At 43.1% G+C, this 20,849-nt stretch overlaps 2 protein-coding genes across 3 annotated transcripts in view; both read right to left on the minus strand.

Annotated features, from left to right (window-relative positions):
* The window catches only part of FBXW8 (F-box and WD repeat domain containing 8), a 73,509-nt gene that overhangs the window by 47,389 nt on the left and 5,271 nt on the right, over window positions 1–20,849 (minus strand). For both annotated transcript variants that reach the window (XR_009152204.1, XM_058158381.1), the window contains exons 2-4: window positions 17,896–18,000; window positions 7,665–7,829; window positions 5,871–5,959 (exon numbers count right to left, since the gene is read on the minus strand). Coding sequence is in view for 1 of the 2 variants with exons in the window: in XM_058158381.1 (XP_058014364.1) it covers window positions 5,871–5,959; window positions 7,665–7,829; window positions 17,896–18,000 (359 nt within the window). In the remaining variant the exon portion in view is untranslated. The remainder of the gene's footprint in view (window positions 1–5,870; window positions 5,960–7,664; window positions 7,830–17,895; window positions 18,001–20,849) is intronic.
* RNFT2 (ring finger protein, transmembrane 2) overlaps window positions 7,801–20,849 on the minus strand; it is an 88,626-nt gene continuing 75,577 nt past the window's right edge. Inside the window, exons 11-12 of the mRNA XM_058158383.1 lie at window positions 17,896–18,000; window positions 7,801–7,829 (exon numbers count right to left, since the gene is read on the minus strand). The gene's annotated coding sequence lies outside the window, so the exon portion shown is untranslated. The remainder of the gene's footprint in view (window positions 7,830–17,895; window positions 18,001–20,849) is intronic.

Raw genomic sequence — 20,849 nt, forward strand, 5'->3', positions numbered from 1 at the left:
TATGTTCGCTACTTTAGATGGCTTCGGTGTGTGTTGAGATAGCAAAGCGGTTAATACCCACGAGATCCTACGCTCTCATTACGGGATTCTAAAATTAGACCTGTTGATTCTCGATGATCGAACCTACCCGGAGGTGACACGCCATCTCTTGCCGCTAAAATAATCTCTTATTAGGTCATCGAAAGAGCCCTCTGTAGGATCAGACCTGTTTAATCCCGTATCCACAGATTCACAGAAGGACCACGGGAAGGGGAGGGAGAAGGCCACCACTGAGAACGGGTCGCAAAGAATTTAACCATATCCACCGCTGGAAACTTGCAACGGAAGCCCTTAACGATTTCTACTCCTGGGGAAAAAACATTCTTGATTTCAAGCCGCTGCAGGTTTTTTTTATATCTTCTGGCAAGTGGTCTAATCCCCTTCGTGCCATCAAATGTTTACGGCGATCACTCTTCAACATCTTCATCAATGACTTGGGCGAAAGGATAGATGGGGTTGCAGATGACATCAAACTGGCAGGAATAGCCAACACTCCGGAAGATGGGCTTAAGATACAGACGGATCTTGACGGACTTGGAACATTGGGCGCTAGCTAACAAAATGAAATTCAACGGTGAAAAAAGGAAGGTTCTACATTTAGGCAAGAAAAACAAAATGCACAGGTATTGTATATGTGAGACCTCGCTCAACAATGAGAGGGATCTTGGAGTCCTAGTGGACAACCATTTAAACATCAGCCAGCCGTGTACAGCAGCTGCCAAAAAAGCCAACACAGTTCTAGGCTGCATCAACATAGAATCAAGATCATGTGTTAATACCACTTTATAAAGCCTTCGTAAGGCCATACTTGGAATATTACATTCAGTTTTGGTCGCCACGATGTAAAAAAGTTGTTGAGACTCTAGAAAGAGTGCAGAGAAGAGCAACAAAGATGATGAGGGGACTGGAGGCTAAAACATGAAGAACGGTTGCAGGAACTGGGTATGTCTAGTCTAGAGAAAAGAAAGACTAGGGGAGACATGGTAGCAGTCTTCCAGTATCTCAGGGGTTGCCACAAAGAAGAGGGAATCAAGCTATTCTCCAAACTACCTGAGGGCAGGACAAGAAGCAATGGATGGAAATTGATCAAGGAGAGAAGCAACTTAGAACTAAGGAGAAATTTCCTGACAGTGAGAACAATTAATCAGTGGAACAACTTGTCTCCAGAAGTTGTGAATGCTCCAACACTGGAGGTTTGTAAGATGATGTTGGATAACCATTTGTCTGAAGTGGTGTAGGGTTTCCTGCCTAAGCAGGGGGTTGGACTAGAAGATGTCAACCCTGAAGCTGACCTGATCAAAGCCATCTTGACAGTTTCAGTGTTGCCACACTGGAGCTGAGGGACAGCGAGGGGAGGAATTGAGATAGCTGGGATTTTGTAGCCAAAACAAAATACTTTCTCTTGGGAACCAAGGTCATTCTCACACTTGGCCAGAGGAAGGCGGAGTGATGTCACCAGGCAACTGGACAGCACCGTGATTGGACCATGTGACTGACTGCTTTGAGGAAGTGTCAATCTTTCATTTTTAATTAGGTGAAAACAATGGTACCTTCCAGAGTTGGTTTTCACTAGATCAGTGCCAATAAAGCTATTCGTTGAGGAATCTACCTGCCTTGGAGTTCGGCTTGCTGTAGCCCTTGGGTAAAATATGTGCCACATGGTAACGGGCAGGGGTGAAATCCTCCGAGGTTTGCCACTGGTTTGTTGCACACACATGTGCAATGTGCACCAAATGCACGCTGTGTGCACGCATCCACATTGCGCACCAAATGCACGCTTTGCACGCATGCACACCCCAGGTGCTACCGTGCAGCGCAGAGAAAAGAGGCTTAAGAAGGTAAGTAGAACAGCGAGGGAGGGGGGACAGCTATGCCGCGCAATTTAGATTCACCAGAAACAGGATTTCACACTTTCTAGCGAATGTAAATCGCGCAGCACAGCTGATCATAGCATTTTTTTATTACCGGTTCACCCGAACCGGTGCGAACCAGTAGCATTTATTTCACGTATTGTCAAAACTGCAACCATTCAGCTGTATTTTCTCCTAATGCTCCAGAATTTTATTTATGCCTTCTGTATATATAGGTAATTCTTGACTTACAATAGTTCCTTTTGTGAACGTTCAAAGTTACGACGGCGCTGCAAAAAAGTGACCTATGACTGGTTCTCCCACGTCCAACCGTCGCAGCTTCCCCAGTCAGCTGCCAAGCATCTGAATTTTGATCACATGACCTCAGGGTTGCTGCAACGGTCGTAAGCATGAAAAACAGTCATAAGTCACTTTACGCAGGGCAGTTAAAACTTTGAACGGTCGCTAAATGAACTGGAGCTAAGCCAGTTCTTTAAAGTACTGGCTTTAAAGTACGTTTTAAAGTACGTTAAGCCGTACTTCACTTTAAAACTTGTACTTTTATTTTATATCCTGGTCAACATCACATTTAGCTTTTCACAAGGCATCAATCCATTTCCAAATTTTTTATCCTGAAATAAGCAAAGAGGCTACTTTGGAGATTTATTTCAAGCAGAAGCTGGCCTTGGCAGGGGATTTGGAGGAGGGGGAGGAGGAGGGAGGGGGAATAAAAAATAAAAATACACAAGACAATTGACTCTAATTCCACTCCACAAAAAAAAAGGCACTGTTAAAATGAAGTGCGGCTCTTAAACGCCATACATTGATTTATTCGGAGGCCCGAGCCAATTTCACAGCTCCGATGACATCACCCGCTTCTCTCTGGCTGCCTGGTGTTGTGACTTGGGGACCGTGAAGCCGTGAAAGAGGAGGAGGAGGGAGGCCTCCTCTCCCCACCCCCCCACGTTTAAACACACCGCCCCGTACAGGGTTAAGAGTAAGGAGATTAGCGATTATCCTGGGGGGATCCATTCTTGAAATTCCCTACTGTTTTTAGCGCAGAGACAAGGCTAATGAGGTTCATGACATCCAGAGGCTGAGAAAGAATCACCCTTTTAAACCCTGCATTGCAGATAAAGCCCGGGTGGTGATAAATAGGAATGATGGGCCATTACAGGAGTGTTGAAATCTCTCAATGACTCAGAAAACGCAGCACAGGGGAGATATTTAGAACTACAATGCCAGCCCCGTTTCGGGCATTAAAAATCGTTTTTGCCAGTTAACGACTTTCACAGCAGAACCGTTTCTACTTAAAAGCCACAGCAATAAGTTCGCCTCTGCTTAATAATCATTTTTTTTTCTTTTTAAATGGACGGGAATAAAACAAACCAGAATTACACCGCTCCCGTCCCAACAGTAAGCGACGGAGCGGGAAATCTCACGTGCCAGTTGAATTTAAGTTCAGAAATATCATTTTTATCTTCGTTTGGCAGGCTTCTTCAAATTTGCAAATAGGTACCGAAAGGGAAAAAAATAATAATGTTGAATTCCTAAAATGTAAGCATGAACAGTATACAACCCCCGTAGAAGATATATTCCTGATAAAACGCGCGCGTTTTCTTGTCCATCCAGTTCCAATTCAGCTCCATTCTGATCCATAATTCGGGATAATTTTTTCTTCCATCCGTCACCTAATACAGATAGTCCTCGACTTACAGCCATTTGCTCAGGGGCTGTCTTGAAGTTACAGCAACGCTGAACCAAGGGACGTATGGCCACTGTATCATCCTCATGGTACATCTGATCAAATTTTGGATGTTTGGCAAATGGCCCATATTATTTATTTATTTATTTATTAATCGTATTTATATACCGCCCTATCTCCCCAAGGGACTCAGGGCGGTTTACAGGCATTAAAAACAAATAAATACAATATAAATACAATATAAAAACATTTAAAAAACTTATTCTAACGCCCGTCAAATTGAAAGTTAAAAATATAAAAATAAAACCCAGTTTAAAACCTAAAATTTAAAAACTAGCTCAGTCCTGCACAATTAAATAGGTATGTTTTAAGCCCGCCAATATTTATCACAGCTGTGCTATGATCACCATCTATAACTTTCCCAGCGGTTTCCGATTAGGAAAATCAATGGGGGGAGGGAGAGAGCCAGACTCGCATGACCAACATGAGCCAACCTACATGATTCGCTGAACAGTTACAGTGGTTCGCTTAACCACGGTGGCAAGAAAGGCTGTGAAATGGGGCAAAACTCACTTAAAAACTTCCTTGCTTAACAACGGACGTTTGGAATCCCTGGTGGCTGTAACTTGAGGACTACTTGAAGTGAATACCGTAGCCCAGTTCAAAACGCAAATGTCTTGTTCCGTAGAGAAGGTAAAGTTAGAAAGCTCTTGGTCTGCCTTTGAGTTGGCATGATATATTAATTCACCCATTCGTGGGTTTAAAGACTGCCGCGAACAGGATCTGAGTTTGAACCAGGGGTGAAATGCTACCGGTTCGCACAGGTTCGGGTGAACCGGTAGTGATAAAAGCTACTGTTTTGAGCGAATTGATAGTAAAAAAAAAGCTACCAATTCAGGCAAACTGGTAGGTTTTTTTAACAATATTTTTGACAATCAGCTGTGCCGCACGGTTTATATTTGCTAGAAAACAGGAAATCCTACTTTCTAGCAACTCTAAATCAAGCGGCACAGCTGTTCCCCTCCCCTCGCTGTTCTACTTACCTTAGAAAAGGTTTCTTTTTCTGCACGGAGCGCCTGTTTGGCATGCTCTGTGCATGCATGCTGTGCATGCGTGTGTGTGTGCTTTTGGCATGCACACATGCACGGCCAGCAAACCGGTGGCAATCCGCAGAGGATTTCACCAAGGGTTTGAACCATTTGGCCATGGCTTTATGTAAGTCCTCGTGTAGTGTTATGGGTAGATCAAACTTACCGTTTAATTGGTATACAATGGGAAAAGATAAATTTCTAATGAATTGGGCCTCGATGGAAAAAGCCGCAGCCATCTTGACTCCCATTTGACGTTCTGGATTTACACCTAATTAGGGGCAGCGTGGTGGCTCGGCGGTTAAGATGGTGGGCTTGTCAGCTGGAAAGCCGGCAGCCCAGGTTTGAGACCCTGGGTGCTACGCGATGGGGTGAGCACCCATCCTCGCTCCGGCTCCTGCCAACCTAGCTATTTGAAAGCATGCAAATGCAAGTAGATAAATAGGTACCATTTCAGTGGGAAGGTAACAGTACTCCGTGATTCTTGTGCTGGCTACATGACCGTGGAAATGTCTTCGGACAGTCCTGGCTCAGTGGCCTTGAAATGGAGATGACCTCCACCTCCTAGAGTTGACTATGACTAGCGGAGACTCCTTATTTTAATGCAGAATGCCTGCATCTGTTATAGTTCCCGAATTTAAATTCTTGCTTTTCTCCAAATAAACCAGGCTCAAAAATCAGGAAGAAACCACAGCTCTGGATTGCAGGTCATGACAACAGATAAACGAAGCCTACAATCTAGCTCAAGTGTTTCTCACCCTTGGCAACTCGAAAATGTATGGACTTCAATTCCCAGAGGGAATTCTGGGAGTTGAAGTCAAGTTGCCAGAGTTGAGAGAAATTAAGCTAGTGATCTATCCTGAGCTAAAGCGAAGTAAGATTTCCCCATGTATACTCTTGAGTATTTTTTTTAAAACTGGCATTATATTGTAAGCCACCATAACTCTTGGTTTAAATGTTAAGTAATTCCTTACATGCCTTTTAGATCTAGACATCCTGTCCACAGTCCGCAGTATCTCCCATATGCCCTTCACTCTGTTAGGAATTATAACTGGAATATTCATGTAATGAAAAAATCATTTGTCGATTCCCTTTCTACTCTCTGGACCACGAATGATCACAAGAAACATTTAGGTGGCCAAGGAGACAAGAGAAGAGTTCTAGATGAGCTCTCGGCCCCAAACTCACCCAGCAATGACCACTCCGTTGTAGGAATGCACGTCGCACAGAATGTTCCCGACTTCGTGCTGCAACTGGCTCATAACCCCGACGCGATTCTGCAGAGCAAGATAAAGAAAAGCTGTGGGTTTGGTCTTAGCCCAGGGGTTGGCAACCTTGAACACTCAAAGAGCCACAAAGGCCCTAACCAGAAGCCCCCGTTCAATTGTAGAGCCGATTGTAACTCCGGTTCCCCCACCATAGAGTCTCCTCGTAGCACGGCATCCTTTTTCATCTAGCTGTCCTAACTGAAAGCCCTCTCAATTGTGGAGCCGACCAGTGACAGGAAGCCGCAGCAGAGGGATGAAAGAGCCACATGCGGCTCCAGAGCCGCAGGTGGCTGACTCCTGTCTTAGCCCCTCAGGTCCCCTACAACAGTGGTGCCCCCACCTTTTGGGCACCAGGGACTGGTTCCATGGAGAGAGTTCTTTCCGCGGACCGGCGGGGATGTGGTTTCGCATGTTGCCTGCATCCCATGGATGGGGCTTCACCTGTATGTGCAGCTCAGTTTCTAGCATGAGGCGGATGGGTGCCAGTCCATGGACTGAGGGTTGGGGACCTCTGCCCTACAAATCTGCCTCCCCAGGGCTGTGGGTTTGGAAATCCAAGTGGTATCCCAGCATCTTGAGACTGACTCAGCCGTCTACTATTGACCTCACCCCATTCCTAAGAGGTCCGTAAGGGGCGTGCATAAGAGCACAAACGTGCCTACCGTTTCTGTCCTATTGTTTTCTTTCATTATATCCAATTAATATGGTTGTTGCATGCTTATGCTTATATATATATGCTTATATATTATATAGTTACTTTCATGCTTATGCTTATGTATACTGTTGTGACAAAATAAATAAATAAAATAAAATAAAATAAAACATGCTGTGTAAACGTGTGCTCAGAAAGGGCTGGAAAGCCCTGTGAAGCAGTATATAAGTGTAAGTGCTATTGGTATTGCTCTATCTGTCTGTCCATCCATCTATCATCTATCGACCTATCTGTGCAACTGTGATGGCGCAGTGGTCAGAATGCAGTATTGCAGGCTAACTCTGCCAACTGCCAGTAGTTCGATTCTCACCGGCTCAAGGTTGACTCAGCCTTCCACCCTTCCGAGGTGGTAAAACAAGGACCCTGATAGTTTCGGGGCAAGATAAACCACTGTGAAGAGGTATACTAGCCTAAGTGCTATTGCTATCGAGTGCAGAAACATAGGGCTCGAAAATTCTCCTCGGACCAGGAGAATTTAACCATCCTGGACAAATGGTTGTCCAATCTATTTTTGAGAACTTCAAGTGTTGGAGCATCCCACAACTTCTGAAGGCAAGCTGTTCCACTGATGAATTGTACTCACTGTTGGGAAATTTCTCCTTCTTTCTAGCTTCCATCTCTCTTGGACAAGCTTATAGGAAAGCGATGGCTAAACTTTTCCGGACCGAATGGCCAAAGCGTGCACGTGTGCAAACCCCAAAAATGCAATGCGCGCGCCCCCGCGCATGCGCCCCCCCACATGCGCCTGGGGGCCCCATGCGTACATGCCCCACACACGTCTTCCCGTGCATGCACGCACCCCCACATGCGCCTCGCCCCCACACATGCGCAGCAGAGACCCGACAACCAGCTGGTCGGAGGGAGGGAGGCATGAGTGCATGTGCGGTGGAGGTGAACTGGGGCGACGGCTCAGAGGGCACTGCGTGCTGCCTGTGGCACGCATGCCATAGGTTCACCATCAGGATTATAGGATGTATCAAATGAGAAGTTCTTCTCCCTTACTTTCCAGTTGGTTCTCAGAGTCTGTTCCTTTTCCCGACATTCCCGGAGGGTCTGTTTCCAACAGGGGAAGTCTGAGATTTGACTGTCAGGCAGATAACCTTCCTGTTGACAAAGCCGGAACCAGAGGACTTGGTCTTCAGCCAGTACCTTCCACGTACGGCTCACCTAAAAGTAGGATAAATGCTCATTGCTGAGAATTCTCTCATGGTTTTGGGGGGGGGGGGGACATGATACTCTCAGAGACTATGGTGTGCAAACACCCCAAAATAGGGCCTGCATTAACATTAAAATAGAATTTTAATTTTTTTTTTAAATGTACCGTATTTTTCAGACTATAAGACACACCTAAATTTTGAAAAGGAAAACAACAAAAATAAAGTTTGTGGCCTACTTTTTGGGGGCCTTTTCCAGTCTTTTTTCAGCCTGTTTCCGTGGCTTTTTTGGGGCCATTTTCAAGGCTTTTTTCGGGTCATTTTCAAGGCTCTTTTTGGCCCATTTATGAGGCTTTTTTCGGTCTGTTTTTTTTCCCAAAAAAAACAAAAAAAAACCAAGCTGCCAAAAGCCCCCAAAATGGGCTACAAAAAGCTCTGAAAACAGGCCAAAAAACCTCCAAAAAACAGACCCAAAAAGCCTCAAAACAGGCCAAAACAAGCCCCCAAAAAGCCTCAAAACTGAGCCGAAGAAAAACCCGAAAATGGGCTGAAAAAAGCCTCAAAAACAGGCCAAAAAAAAGCCCCCCAAAAAGCCTCAAAACTGAGCCGAAGAAAGCCTCGAAAATGGGCTGAAAAAAGCCTCAAAAACAGGCCAAAAAAAGCCCCCCAAAAAGCCTCAAAACTGAGCGGAAAAAGCCTCAAAAACAGGCTGAAAAAAGCTTCAAAAATAGGCCAAAAAAAAAGGCCTGAAAAACCCCCAAAAAGCCCTGAAAACAGGGCATGCGGAGGCCAAAACAATGGCTGGCAGGTGGGGCTTCGGCAATATTTGGTCTATATGACGCACAGACATTTTCACCCCCTTTTGGAAGACAAAAAAGTACGTCTTATAGTCCAAAAAATACGGTATGTTACCTAGTTGGGTCATGAAATGTCTGCAAGAAAAGCTCAGAGGGCACTAAGGACCCCAGAGTCCTTTTCATCCTCTTCCTTCCCCTCCTCCTCCTTCCATTGTCTTTCACTCTGCAAACCCCACTCCCTTCTAACACTGATGATGTTACCTAGTTTGGTAATGAAACGTCTGCATGAAAATCACCAAGCTCACAGCACCAAAGACCCCACAGTTCTCCTCCTCCTCCTCCTTCTTTCTGCAAACCCCACTCCCTTTTAGCACTGATAATGTTACCCAGTTTGGTAATGAGCCCTCATTTCAACCCTGAGCTACAAATATTCTCCTTTCTTGATAAAACATAAAATGGCATAGCCAAGACCAAGGATCCAAAACACACTTTCGTTCTTCTTCTTCTTTTTTTAATAATTTTATTCATAAACATTTTTGAATACAGTGTAATGTCAGGGTATACCATTCACAAGAGAAAAAAAAAAAGACCAGATAGAAAATAGTAATAAATATTAACAAATGAACTCATGACAGTAATAATAACATAATAACACATGTACTGAGAATAACAGTAATAATATAACCATATAATTTTAACTAAATTTCTTTTTATACTGGCTTATTTACATTTTTTGTTAATTATAATGATTGTAGTTATAAGCCATCTCTATTTTTAATATAAACATTCATAGTCTTTCTTCCTCTAATTTCCACCTCTTGTCTCTAACCACTCATAAAATCTATTTCATATTAAATAATATGCGGTGCCTTCTTTATCTTTTATTTTTAAAGTTAGTCCGTCCATTTCAGCACTTCCTCATTTGACGGGGTGTTCTCATTTTTCCAGTATTTAGCAAATATAATGTTTGCTATATACAACAATTTGTTGTTGTCAATATATGTAAAACTAAATATGTTTTACATATACCGTGTTTCCCCAAAAATAAGACCCTGTCTTATATTTTTTTGAACCCTGAAATAAGCGCTTGACCTTATTGCCAGGCGCTCAAAAGCCTGACACATGAGAAAGTGGCAGCACGGAAGCTTCCAGCCTAATATGGCTTCCAAAGCTGAAAGGTTCAATGTAATTTAATCAAGGAATTCAGAGAAGAGCAACCAAGATGATGAGGGGACTGGAGGCTGAAACATATGAAGAACAGTTGCAGGAACTGGGTGTGTCTAGTTTAATGAAAAGAAGGACTAGGGGAGACATGATAGCAGCCTTCCAATATCTCAGGGGCTGCCCCAAAGAAGAGGGAGTTAAGCTATTCTCCAAAGCACCTGAGGGCAGGACCAGAAGCAATGGGTGGAAACTTATCAAGGAGAGAAGCAACTAAGAACTAAGAAGAAATTTCCTGACAGTGAGAACAATCAATCAGTGGAACAACTTGCCTCCAGTAGTTGTAAATGCTCCAACACGGGAAGATTTTAAGAAGAGATTGGACAACCATTTGTCTGAAGTGGTGTAGGACTTATCAGGAGGTTGGACTAGAAGACCTCCAAGGTCCCTTCCAACTCTCTTATCCTATCCTATCCTATCCTATCCTATCCTATCCTATCCTATCCTATCCTATCCTATCCTATCCTATCCTATCCTATCCTATCCTATCCTATCCTATCCTATCCTATCCTATCCTATCCTATCCTATCCTACCCTACCCTACCCTATCGTACTCTATTCTCTTCTATTCTAAATAATGTAAGGATAAGTAAACATTATTATTAATATGTTTTGATGATAATTGTTATAAATAGCAGCATCCTAATTCACGCTGAAGATACCCACATCTCACTGAATTCTTAAACTCCAATTTGTTTACATTTTAAAGGCAGACTAGCAGGGTAAAAACAAAAAACAAAACATCTCGAGAAGCCAATTTCCAAACAGCTCCAAAATGATCATTGCTGGAAAACTCCGCAGAAGAAGAGCACCAAACCTCCCCCCACCCAAAAAAATAAGCCCGGAAGTGTTTCCGCCCCCCTTCTCAAAAAAATAACCATGCAAATAATAAAGGGACGTAAACACAGCGAAGCTGAGTGCCAGGGGCACAGACGGGCAAGTCTAGAGAGTGACACTCAAAAGACTGGAGATTGGTTGCCTCTGGTTACGAAGACGGAAAAGCCGGAGATATGAAAAGTGTTGCTATGAACATCTCGGTTATGCAAACGAAGCGAGCGAGGCGGCCTTCCCTCCAACACAATGGCTCGCTCGGTCGTTTACGGCCTAATGAGATAGCAACGTGAAACAGACTGCAGCCTGCAGGTAAAAGATGGCATTTTTAATCTCTCACAATAATTACATCCTTGTTGGGTTGGGGGGGAAGAGAGAGAGAAGAAGAATTTTCCTTGCAAATAAAAAATGAGCACATCAGGGGAAAAGATGCTTGCCTGATCTGTATAGGTAGAGTAGAGTAGAGTAGAGTAGAGTAGAGCAGAGCAGAACAGAACAGAATAAGAATTAGAATAGAATTAGAATTAGAATAGAAAAAGAATTAGAATTAGAATTAGAATTAGAATTAGAATTAGAATAGAATAGAATAGAATAGAATAGAATAGAATAGAATAGAATAGAATAGAATAGAATAGAATATTGGCATGAAGAGCAGAGCAGAGCAGAGCAGAATAAGAATTAGAATAGAATAAGAATTAGAATTAGAATAGAATAGAATAGAATATTGGCATGAAGAGTAGAGTAGAGTAAAGTAGAGTAGAGCAGAGCAGAGCAGAACAGAGCAGAACAAAACAGAATAAGGATTAGAATAGAATTAGAATTAGAATTAGAATAGAATAGAATAGAATATTGGCATGAAGAGTAGAGTAGAGTAGAGTAGAGTAGAAAAGAACAGAACAGAACAGAACAGAATAGAATAGAATATTGGAATGAAGAATAGAGTAGTGTAAAATAGAGTAGAGTAGAGTAGAGTAGAATAGAATTGAATTGAATTTTTTATTGGCCAACTGTGATTGGACACACAAGGAATTTGTCTTTGGTGCATATGCTCTCAGCGTACATAAAAGAAAAGATACGTTCATCAAGAAACATAAGGTACAACACTTCATGATAGTCATAGGGTACAAATAAGCAATCAGGAAACAATATAAATCGCAAGGATACAAGCAACAAAGTTACAGTCATAAGTGGAAAGAGATTGGTGATGGGAACGATGAGAAAATTAATAGTAGTGCAGATTTAATGAATAGTTTGACAGTGTTGAGGGAATTATTTGTTTAGCAGATGGGTGGCGTTCGTGGGGGAAAAACTGTCCCTGTCTAGTTGTTCTGGTGTGCAGTGCTCTATAGCGTCGTTTTGAGGGTAGGAGTTGAAACAATTTACGCCCAGGATATGAGGGATCTGTAAATATTTTCCCAGCCCTCTTTTTGACTCATGCAGTATCCAGGTCCTCAATGGAAGGCAGGTTGGTAGCCATTGTTTTTTCTGCAGTTCTAATGATCCTCTGAAGTCTGTCTCTGTCTTGTTGGGTTGCAGAAACCAGACCAGTTATAGAGGTGCAGATGACAGACTCAATAATTCCTCTGTAGAACTGTAGTCCTCGAGTTACGACTGTAATGGAGCCTGGAAGCTGTAACAGGTTGGTCATGTGACCGTCAAAAAAGACTTGATGACTTTTTTTTTAACAGCAGTCGTTAACCAAATGCAGGGATTTTGGCATTGTTTGCTATGGGCGTGGTTTTGTCATATATATCAGAATAGAGCTGGAAGGGGCCTTGGAGGTCTTTTAGTTCAACCCCTTTGGTCAAGCAGGAGACCCGATACCATTTCAGACATAACTTCTGGTGGCAAGCTGTTCCACCGGTTAATTGTCCTCACTGTTAGGAAGTTTCTCCTTAATTCGAGGTTGTTCAATGAATCTGCAGTGATTCACTTAACAACTTGGGGCCATAAAGGTAGTAATATGGGGCAAAACTCAAGTTGAGAACTGCCTCGCTTAGCGACGGAGATTTTGGACTCCTCTCTGGTTGTCATGTCGAGAACTAGCTGTAGTCAGCGCTGACCTGCTTAGCTCATTCCCTTGACCAAGCTTGGATTTTTTTTCTTTCTATACAACCCTAACCAATTCTCAAAAACTGTCTAGATAGCCACGGAGTGTTTCTAGAAGTGGTTTGCCATTGCCACCTTCCCAGGGCTGAGATAGAGGGACTGGCCCCAGGTCACCCAAGTTGCCTCCTGCCTAAAGTAGGACCAGAACTCACCATCTACCAGTTTATAGCCTTGACAGTTTAACCATGACGCCAAACAGTCTCTCTCAATGCACGGGTACGGTATAAGTGGTACCTCGCTCAACGGTAGTAACTGTGAGAGGGATCTTGGAGTCCTAGTGGACAACCATTTAGATATGAGCCAGCCGTGTGCAGCAGCTGCCAAAAAAGCCAACACAGTTCTGGGCTGCATAAACAGAGGGATAGAATCAAGATCACGTGAAGTGTTAATACTGCTTTACAATGCCTTGGTAAGGCCACACTTGGAATTCTTGCATCCAGTTTTGGTCGTCATGATGTAAAAAAGATGTGGAGATTCTAGAAAGAGTGCAGAGAAGAGCAACAAAGATGATTAGGGGACTGGAGGCTAAAATATACAAAGAACAGTTGCAGGAACTCGGTATGTCTAGTTTAATGAAAAGAAGGACCAGGGGAGACAGGATAGCAGTCTTCCAATATCTCAGGGGCTGCCCCAAAGAAAAGGGAGTCAAGCTATTCTCCAAAGCACCTGAGGGCAGGACAAGAAGCAATGGGTGGAAACTCATCAAGACGAGAAGCAACCTAGAACTAAGGAGAAATTTCCTGACTGTGAGAACAATTAATCAGGGGAACAACTTGCCTCCAGAAGTTGCGAATGCTCCAACACTGGAAGTTTTTAAGAAGAGGTTGGATAACCATTTGTCTGAAGTGGTGTCCTGCCTAAGCGGGGGGTTGGACTAGAAGACCTCCAAGGTCCCTTCCAATTATTCTATTCTATTTCATTCCATTCCATACTGATGTCAACCCTGAAGCTGACCTGATCAAAGCCATCTTGACAGTTTCAGTGTTGCCACTCTGTTATTCTATTCTATTCTATTCTATTCTATTCTATTCTATTCTATTCTATTCTATTCTATTCTATTCTATTCTATTCTATTTTATTCTATTCTATTCTATTCTACTCTACTCTACTCTACTCTATTCTTATTCTCTTCTCTTCTCTAGACGTACAGAAAACACTCACTTTCCTACTAAGGGGAAAATACTCCCACCGTTCCATCTACCTTCGTGGTCGCAGTGGTTCTACTTTACTAAAATCATGCCAGCACTAGACAGAAAGGTAACCCTGGACGTTCAGGAAAACCCCAGCTCTTGTGCCACACTTTTTCCTCTTTTCACAACAACAACACCACATTTTTCTGAGTGGAACCGTTCGACGCCGTCTGTTTCTCCTAGTTGTGGGCTGCGGTGGCAGCGTTTTAAAAGAAGGGGCTGCCGTATGCAAAGAGGCAACTGTTTGGCAGGAGTAAAATACTCCGAGTGTTTAAAAGGAGAGTCTCTCTCTCCCTCTCTCTCTCTCTTGCCCAGTTTCCAATGAGGGAGGTTATTTGCATTGACGAGGCTGAGATTTGTGAACTCTTGGTGGCAAACAAGAAAGGATTTGCCAAGTGCGGCTCGCTTGAAAGTAAAGATTGGGCAATGCAGGAGAAATCTTTTCAAGTCGCTTCTTCTTTTTTTGGGCGGCCTCCCCACCTCCGAATTTAAGCAAAAGAAATGCTTTTTTAAAAAAACCCTTATCAAAGGACCGGGTCACGGAAAGGAAGGGACAAATAAAACAAGGCTATTTTATCCCCGCTGTGATTTTTAATCAGGTTACTCTCAAGCCCTGCCTCCAAGTTGAAATGGCCCATTAAGAGGCTAGAAACTGGCACAGCCGAGCCGACGGTGGCTTTGTCAAGCGAGGAGCAGCTGCAAAACAACAACAACACACACACACACACCTAATGGAAAAGTGTCCTTAAGCACTTTGTATGCTGCCGTGAGCGGCTCCATTTAAAGCAGGCGGCTGCACGCCTTTGGCGCCAACCCAAACCCCAGGAGCGGCTGCTGGAGGCGACAACAGGTGAAGCATTTAGTGCCAAAAGGCCTGAAAGAGCCCCCCCACCCCCACTCACCCATCCCCCTTGGCTAGAATTGGAATAACCGAGTTGGAAGGGACTTCCAAAAGGGACTTTGGAGGTCTTCTAATCCAATCCTCTGCCTAGGCAGGAAACCCTAAACCACTTCAGACAGATGGTTATCCAACACCTTCTTAAAAATCTCCGGTCCTAGTGAAATACGTAAAAATGATCACCCTGTCAGTTAATCCTTAGTTGGGTCACCTTTAGCATGAAAGACGGCCTTACAGCGTCTTCCCATGGAGGGAACCAAGCCTTTTAATTCTGCAGTTGTTATCGTGTGAAACCAAGATTGAATGATGGCTTCTATTAACTGGGTTTTATTGCTGGGTCGCTTCTGACTAACAAGTTTCTTTAGTCGGCTCCATAGATTTTCAATTGGGTGAAGGTTTGGGCTATTTCCCAGGCCATTCCAGCAGTGGAATAGGATGATCTTGAAACTCGGGGAAAAAAAGTGGTGTTATTAGCCATCAAACCTCAAAAATACACTTTCCCCAAAAGGTTTCCACAATTTTGGCCACTACTGTAGCTAGGAGACACAGAAAGTCCCAATTAAGAAACCACAAAGAGGTTCTAAAACTCCATGCTCCTTGATTCAACGCAAAAATTTTGAATTACAGGTCAGGAAAGGCGCGTCCTTCGAAGGTGTGAACTCGCTACAACTAACTTTTCTTTGCTGTTCGCGACAACAAAGATGCAGCTTAAACAGGGGATCGATACTGGCAGGGAAGGAGGCACACACAGGTTGTGTGTGACAATCTCAGTTCAATTCTGCAGATTTTGAAGAAGGGAGTTAATTTTCCGGTGTTTTTTTTTTTTCCTTTTTCTTTTGCTATCAGTCAGTTACCACTTTGGCAACCATCCAAACTTGAAAACTCTCTCTCCGGGGGGATTCCTCTGCTAAGCTAACCAGTCCCATTAACTAGCAGAGTTTTATGAAGGCTGCTAAGTGATTTTTTTTTTAAATAAAAATAAAAATCCATGACAAAGGCAGTGAAAAAGACAGCAGGGTATTCCATTTAGCCGAAGAATGATACCGTCTTTATTAAAAAAAAAAAAATTCAAAAGCCACGGAGAGAAAAATGAAAATGCTCTTTGTATTTACGGCTTTCGCTTTTTGCTCGATCGCTTTGGAAGTGGTTTCAAAGCCTTTGGCTTACCTCATCTCACTTCAAAAAAGGCCTTGTAAAACCCTAGATCTTTGCTTGGCCCTTCACCATCTCCCAAATTATCCAGGGACCGCTTCGGCAGGCATTGTCCTTGTAGTGTATGATCAAGCCAAACGGACAAAGAAACACACGGATAAGAAGAAGAAAAAAGTTTTGGGAAACTAAGAAGGTTGATAAGAGGCACAGCTATCCTGTGTAAAAGATGATCCCGTACGGCAGGAAAACATTTCTCTCTCTAAAGAAACAGAACCCAAAGCGATAAAAACAAATGTTTTCTCATGTTTTCCCTCCTTATTGCATCACATGCTTTCTGGAGTGATCTTGGTTACCAAGATTTATACCAACAATCGTTTATTATTGTTTTTCTTAGAAAAAGACACATTTAGGAGCGCTAACCGCTTTAGGGTTGCTACACATTCAGAATTGTTATACTCCTGTGTAAATGTTCCTGTAAAATGGGTATCAAGTCAGGAGGGTTATCTTGAAATATTGAAATATATACAATTAACATCTCTTGGTGGGCTTCACAGCTATGTCCAAAAGCAACACGGTAACTGGCTTTTAAGATGAACTCAGGTAGTGTTCGACTTACGTTCAAAGTTACAACAGTACGGGAAAAGGAATGACTTAGGACCATTTTTCAAACTTACAACCGTTGCAAGATCGACATTCAGATTCATGACAACTGACTCACATTTATGATGTTTGCAGTGTCCCAGGAGGGGGGGTAGGGGGGGTATGTGATCCCGTGACAAGCAAAGTTGAGTGGGAAGTCAGATTCACTTAACAAACAGAACGATTCACTTAATAAATCTGTGGCAAGAAAAAAAAATCGTAAAATGGGACAAAATTCATTTAACAAACATCTTGCTTTGCAGCCGAAATTTTGGGGATCACTTGCGCAAGTCAACAGCGCGATGCGACTACCAAAAATGCGAACGGCGTTGTAGATTGCATCGAAAGAAGGATAATTTCCCAGTCAAAGGCACCAAAATGCCCATTTTATTTAGTACTGATCCGTTCTTGCTCCAGCTCCTTCCTAACAGTCTGAAAGCATGAATGTGCAAGTAGATAAATAGGTACCACTTCAGTGGGACGGTAACAGCGCTCCGTGATGTCACGCCGGCCGCATGACCGCGGAAACTTCTTCAGACCGTGCTGGCTCAATGGTCTCAAAATGGAGTGGAGCACTGCCCCCTATAGCCAGCAATGACCAGTGGAATAAAATCTGCAGCGACTCCTATAGTTTAAGACAAACTAGGGTGAGGTGGGGAGGAATCCCTCATCATCCCAGAAACCAGAATAACAGTGACAGGAAAAGCATTTCTGGCCGAATGTAAGGAAAATCTTTGCGATCGAAAGGAGTTTGACAGAAGATCCGATTTCCCTCCATCGGAGGAGTTTGAAGTTGAACGTCCTTCTACCAGGAAGACTTTAATCTAGAAGCTGGCACAGAGGGCGCGATGGGATTGTGGGGGGATAAATGACCTTTTCCCAATTATTTCATTCCGTAATATGAATTACAAAGGCTGAACCAGTCACATAAAAATGCAAAAATCCTGCATATGTATGAGAGAATTCACACACAGAGACACACAATTTCTGTTTATCTTAGGAAAAGAGAGGAGGGACGGGGGAAGATTCTCCAGGGCTAAAAAATTGTCAAATGAAGTTACAGCTCCAATGCTAATTTGAAGGCCAAACAAGCAATTTGTTTCGTTTGTCCCTTTCTCCCTCTCTCTCTCTCTCTCTCTCTCCAAGGCCTCGAAGTGTTCGCAACTCAATTGCGTTGCTTTTTTCCCCCTTCCTTCCATTACGTCTTGCTGAACTTGCCACTGGAAGCAGAGTAAGACTTACCTGAGCACACCTGCCCAGCTCCAGTCTGCCAAGGGACTGAAATATTTTTAATGCCAACTCATAAGGCAACTGGACGTCAAAGAAGGGAACTTCGTTAATTTCGTTCTGAAAAGAAGCGGAGAAAAAAAAGAAATAGAGGCTTTATTTCAATGCTTGCAAATGTTTCTCTCTCTCCTGACAATGGCAACTAAGTCAACCGTGGCAACTTTAAGACAAAGTTGGCTGAGGAATTCTGGGAATTGAAGTCCACAAGTCTTAAAGTTGCCAAGTTTGGAGACTCCTGATCTAGAGGGTGACACAATTCCCGTGTTCCAATATTTGGGGGGGGGCTGCCACAAAGAAGAGGGGGGGTCGATCTATTCTCCAAAGCATCTGAAGGAAGTGGCGAATGGAAGCCATGGATGGAAACTAATCAAGGAGAGAAGCAAACCTAGAACTATGGAAGGATTTCCTGACAGTTCAATCAATCAATCAATCAATCAATCAATCAGTGGAACAAATTGTTTTCGGAAGTTGTGGGTGCCCCAATACTGGAGGATTTCAAGAAGAGATTGGGCAGCCATTTGTCTGGAATGGTATAGGGTATTCTGCTTGAGCAGGGGGTTGGACTAGAAGACCTCCAAGGTCCCTTCCAACTCTGTTATTCTGTTATACAAGCTTCCTAACAAACAGGAAGCAGCAGGTGAAGCTAAGCAAGATCACATCAAATACCTGTACAATTAGCACAGGGGCCCCCCAAGGCTGTGTGCTCTCCCCACTTCTCTTCTCTCTGTATACCAATGACTGCATCTCCAATGATCCATTTGTTAAGCTACTGAAGTTCGCAGATGACACAACAGTGATTGGTCTCATTCGAGACAATGACGAATCCGCATATAGACGAGAGGTCGAACGACTAGCCTTGTGGTGCAACCAAAACAATCTGGAACTGAACACACTCAAAACCGTAGAAATGGTGGTAGATTTTAGGAAAAACCCTTCCATACTTCCACCTCTCACAATACTTGACAACACAGTATCAACAGTAGAAACCTTCAAATTTCTGGGTTCTATCATATCGCAAGATCTCAAATGGACAGCTAACATCAAAACATCATTAAAAAGGACAACAAAGAATGTTCTTTCTGCGCCAACTCAGTAAGCTCAAACTGCCCAAGGAGCTGCTGATCCAGTTCTACAGAGGAATTATTGAGTCTGTCATTTGCACCTCTATAACTGTCTGGTTCGGTTCTGCAACCCAACAAGAAAAACACAGACTTCAGAGGATAATTAGAACTGCAGAAAAAATAATTGCTACCAACTTGCCTTCCATTGAGGACCTGTATACTGCACGAATCAAGAAGAGGGCCGTGAAAATATTTGCAGATCCCTCGCATCCTGGACATAAACTGTTTCAACTCCTACCCTCAAAACGACGCTATAGAGCACTGCACACCAGAACAACTAGACACAAGAACAGTTTTTTCCCGAAGGCCATCACTCTGCTAAACAAATAATTCCCTCAACACTGTCAGACTATTTACTGAATCTGCACTACTATTAATCGTTTCATAGTTCCCATCACCAATCTCTTTCCACTTATGACTGTATGACTATAACTTGTTGCTGGCAATCCTTATGATTTATATTGATATATTGATCATCAATTGTGTTGTAAATGTTGTACCTTGATGAACGTATCTTTTCTTTTATGTACACTGAGAGCATATGCACCAAGACAAATTCCTTGTGTGTCCAATCACACTTGGCCAATAAAATTCTATTCTATTCTATTCTATTATATATGCAATTTTCTCTACACGGTCTTGTTTCCCTTTTTGATTGCAGATTTTGGAGAAGGGAACAACTGAGATGAACTCAATTCCAATTGTCTAGCCTGAAAAGTACAAATGAATAAGAGTTGAAAGAGGGACCTTGGAGGTCCCCTGCTTGAGCAGGGGGCTGGACTAGAAGACCTCCAAGGTCCCTTCCAACTCTGTTATCCTGGTAAAAAGACCCTCTATCTGAAGATGGGCCTTACTCAGCAGCCAGCCCATTCTGTTTTACTTACTTACACTCCCAATTCTCATTGCTGGGATATATTTGGGTGTAACACCATCTCAAATTATATCGACTTGTTTGACACTTAGCCAGGTGTGATGATCACTTCGGAGAATTTGTTACATTTTTAATGCACAGGTAATCCTCGACTTACAACCGTACCGTTCAAAGCTACAACAGCTCTGAAAAATGTGGCTTAGGACCATTTTTCACACTTAACGATGCAGCATCCCCATGGTCACGTGATCGAAATCTGGGCGCTTGGTAACTGGCTCCTATTTATGACGGTTGCAGTGTCCGGGGGGGGGACGGGACTGGGTGTGTGTGTGTCACATTATCCCTTTTTGTGACCTTCTGACCCGCAAAGTCAATGGAGAAGCCCGATTCACTTAACAACCGTGTTACTAACTGAACAACTGCAGGGATTCACCTGACGACGGTGGCAAGGAAGGTCATAAAATGGGGCAAACACGCACTGAACAAGTGTCTTGCTTAGCAGCAGAAATTTTGGACTCATTTGTGGCCCTACGTTGAGGATCACCTGTTGCAAAAGGCCCGATCTTGCAAAGGTGAACGACAAAATAAACAAACATATCATCACTTTTCCGCTCAGCTGTTCAAAAGTAGCAGAAACTGAGGAATGTGAAATGGGTTTCTCCCCCCCCAAAAAACCCAGGAAATTTTAACGGATTAAAATTGGGTAAAACCTAACGGAACAATCTGATTTTTTTTTTTTTATATGCTGCATGAATATATCTCTCAATCCATTTTTCCGACATCCACAAGTTGCTGAAATATTTATTAAAGGAGGGAGGATCAATAAAGTGCATTTAGGATCCCCAGGGCTGGAGAACTTTTCAAAAAGGGGATTCACCTTGGAAGGGGAAGATTTAACCTCAAATCTCTTCTCTAAA

The sequence above is a fragment of the Ahaetulla prasina genome, chromosome 15 (genome assembly GCF_028640845.1).
Source record: "Ahaetulla prasina isolate Xishuangbanna chromosome 15, ASM2864084v1, whole genome shotgun sequence".
NCBI lineage: Eukaryota > Metazoa > Chordata > Lepidosauria > Squamata > Colubridae > Ahaetulla > Ahaetulla prasina.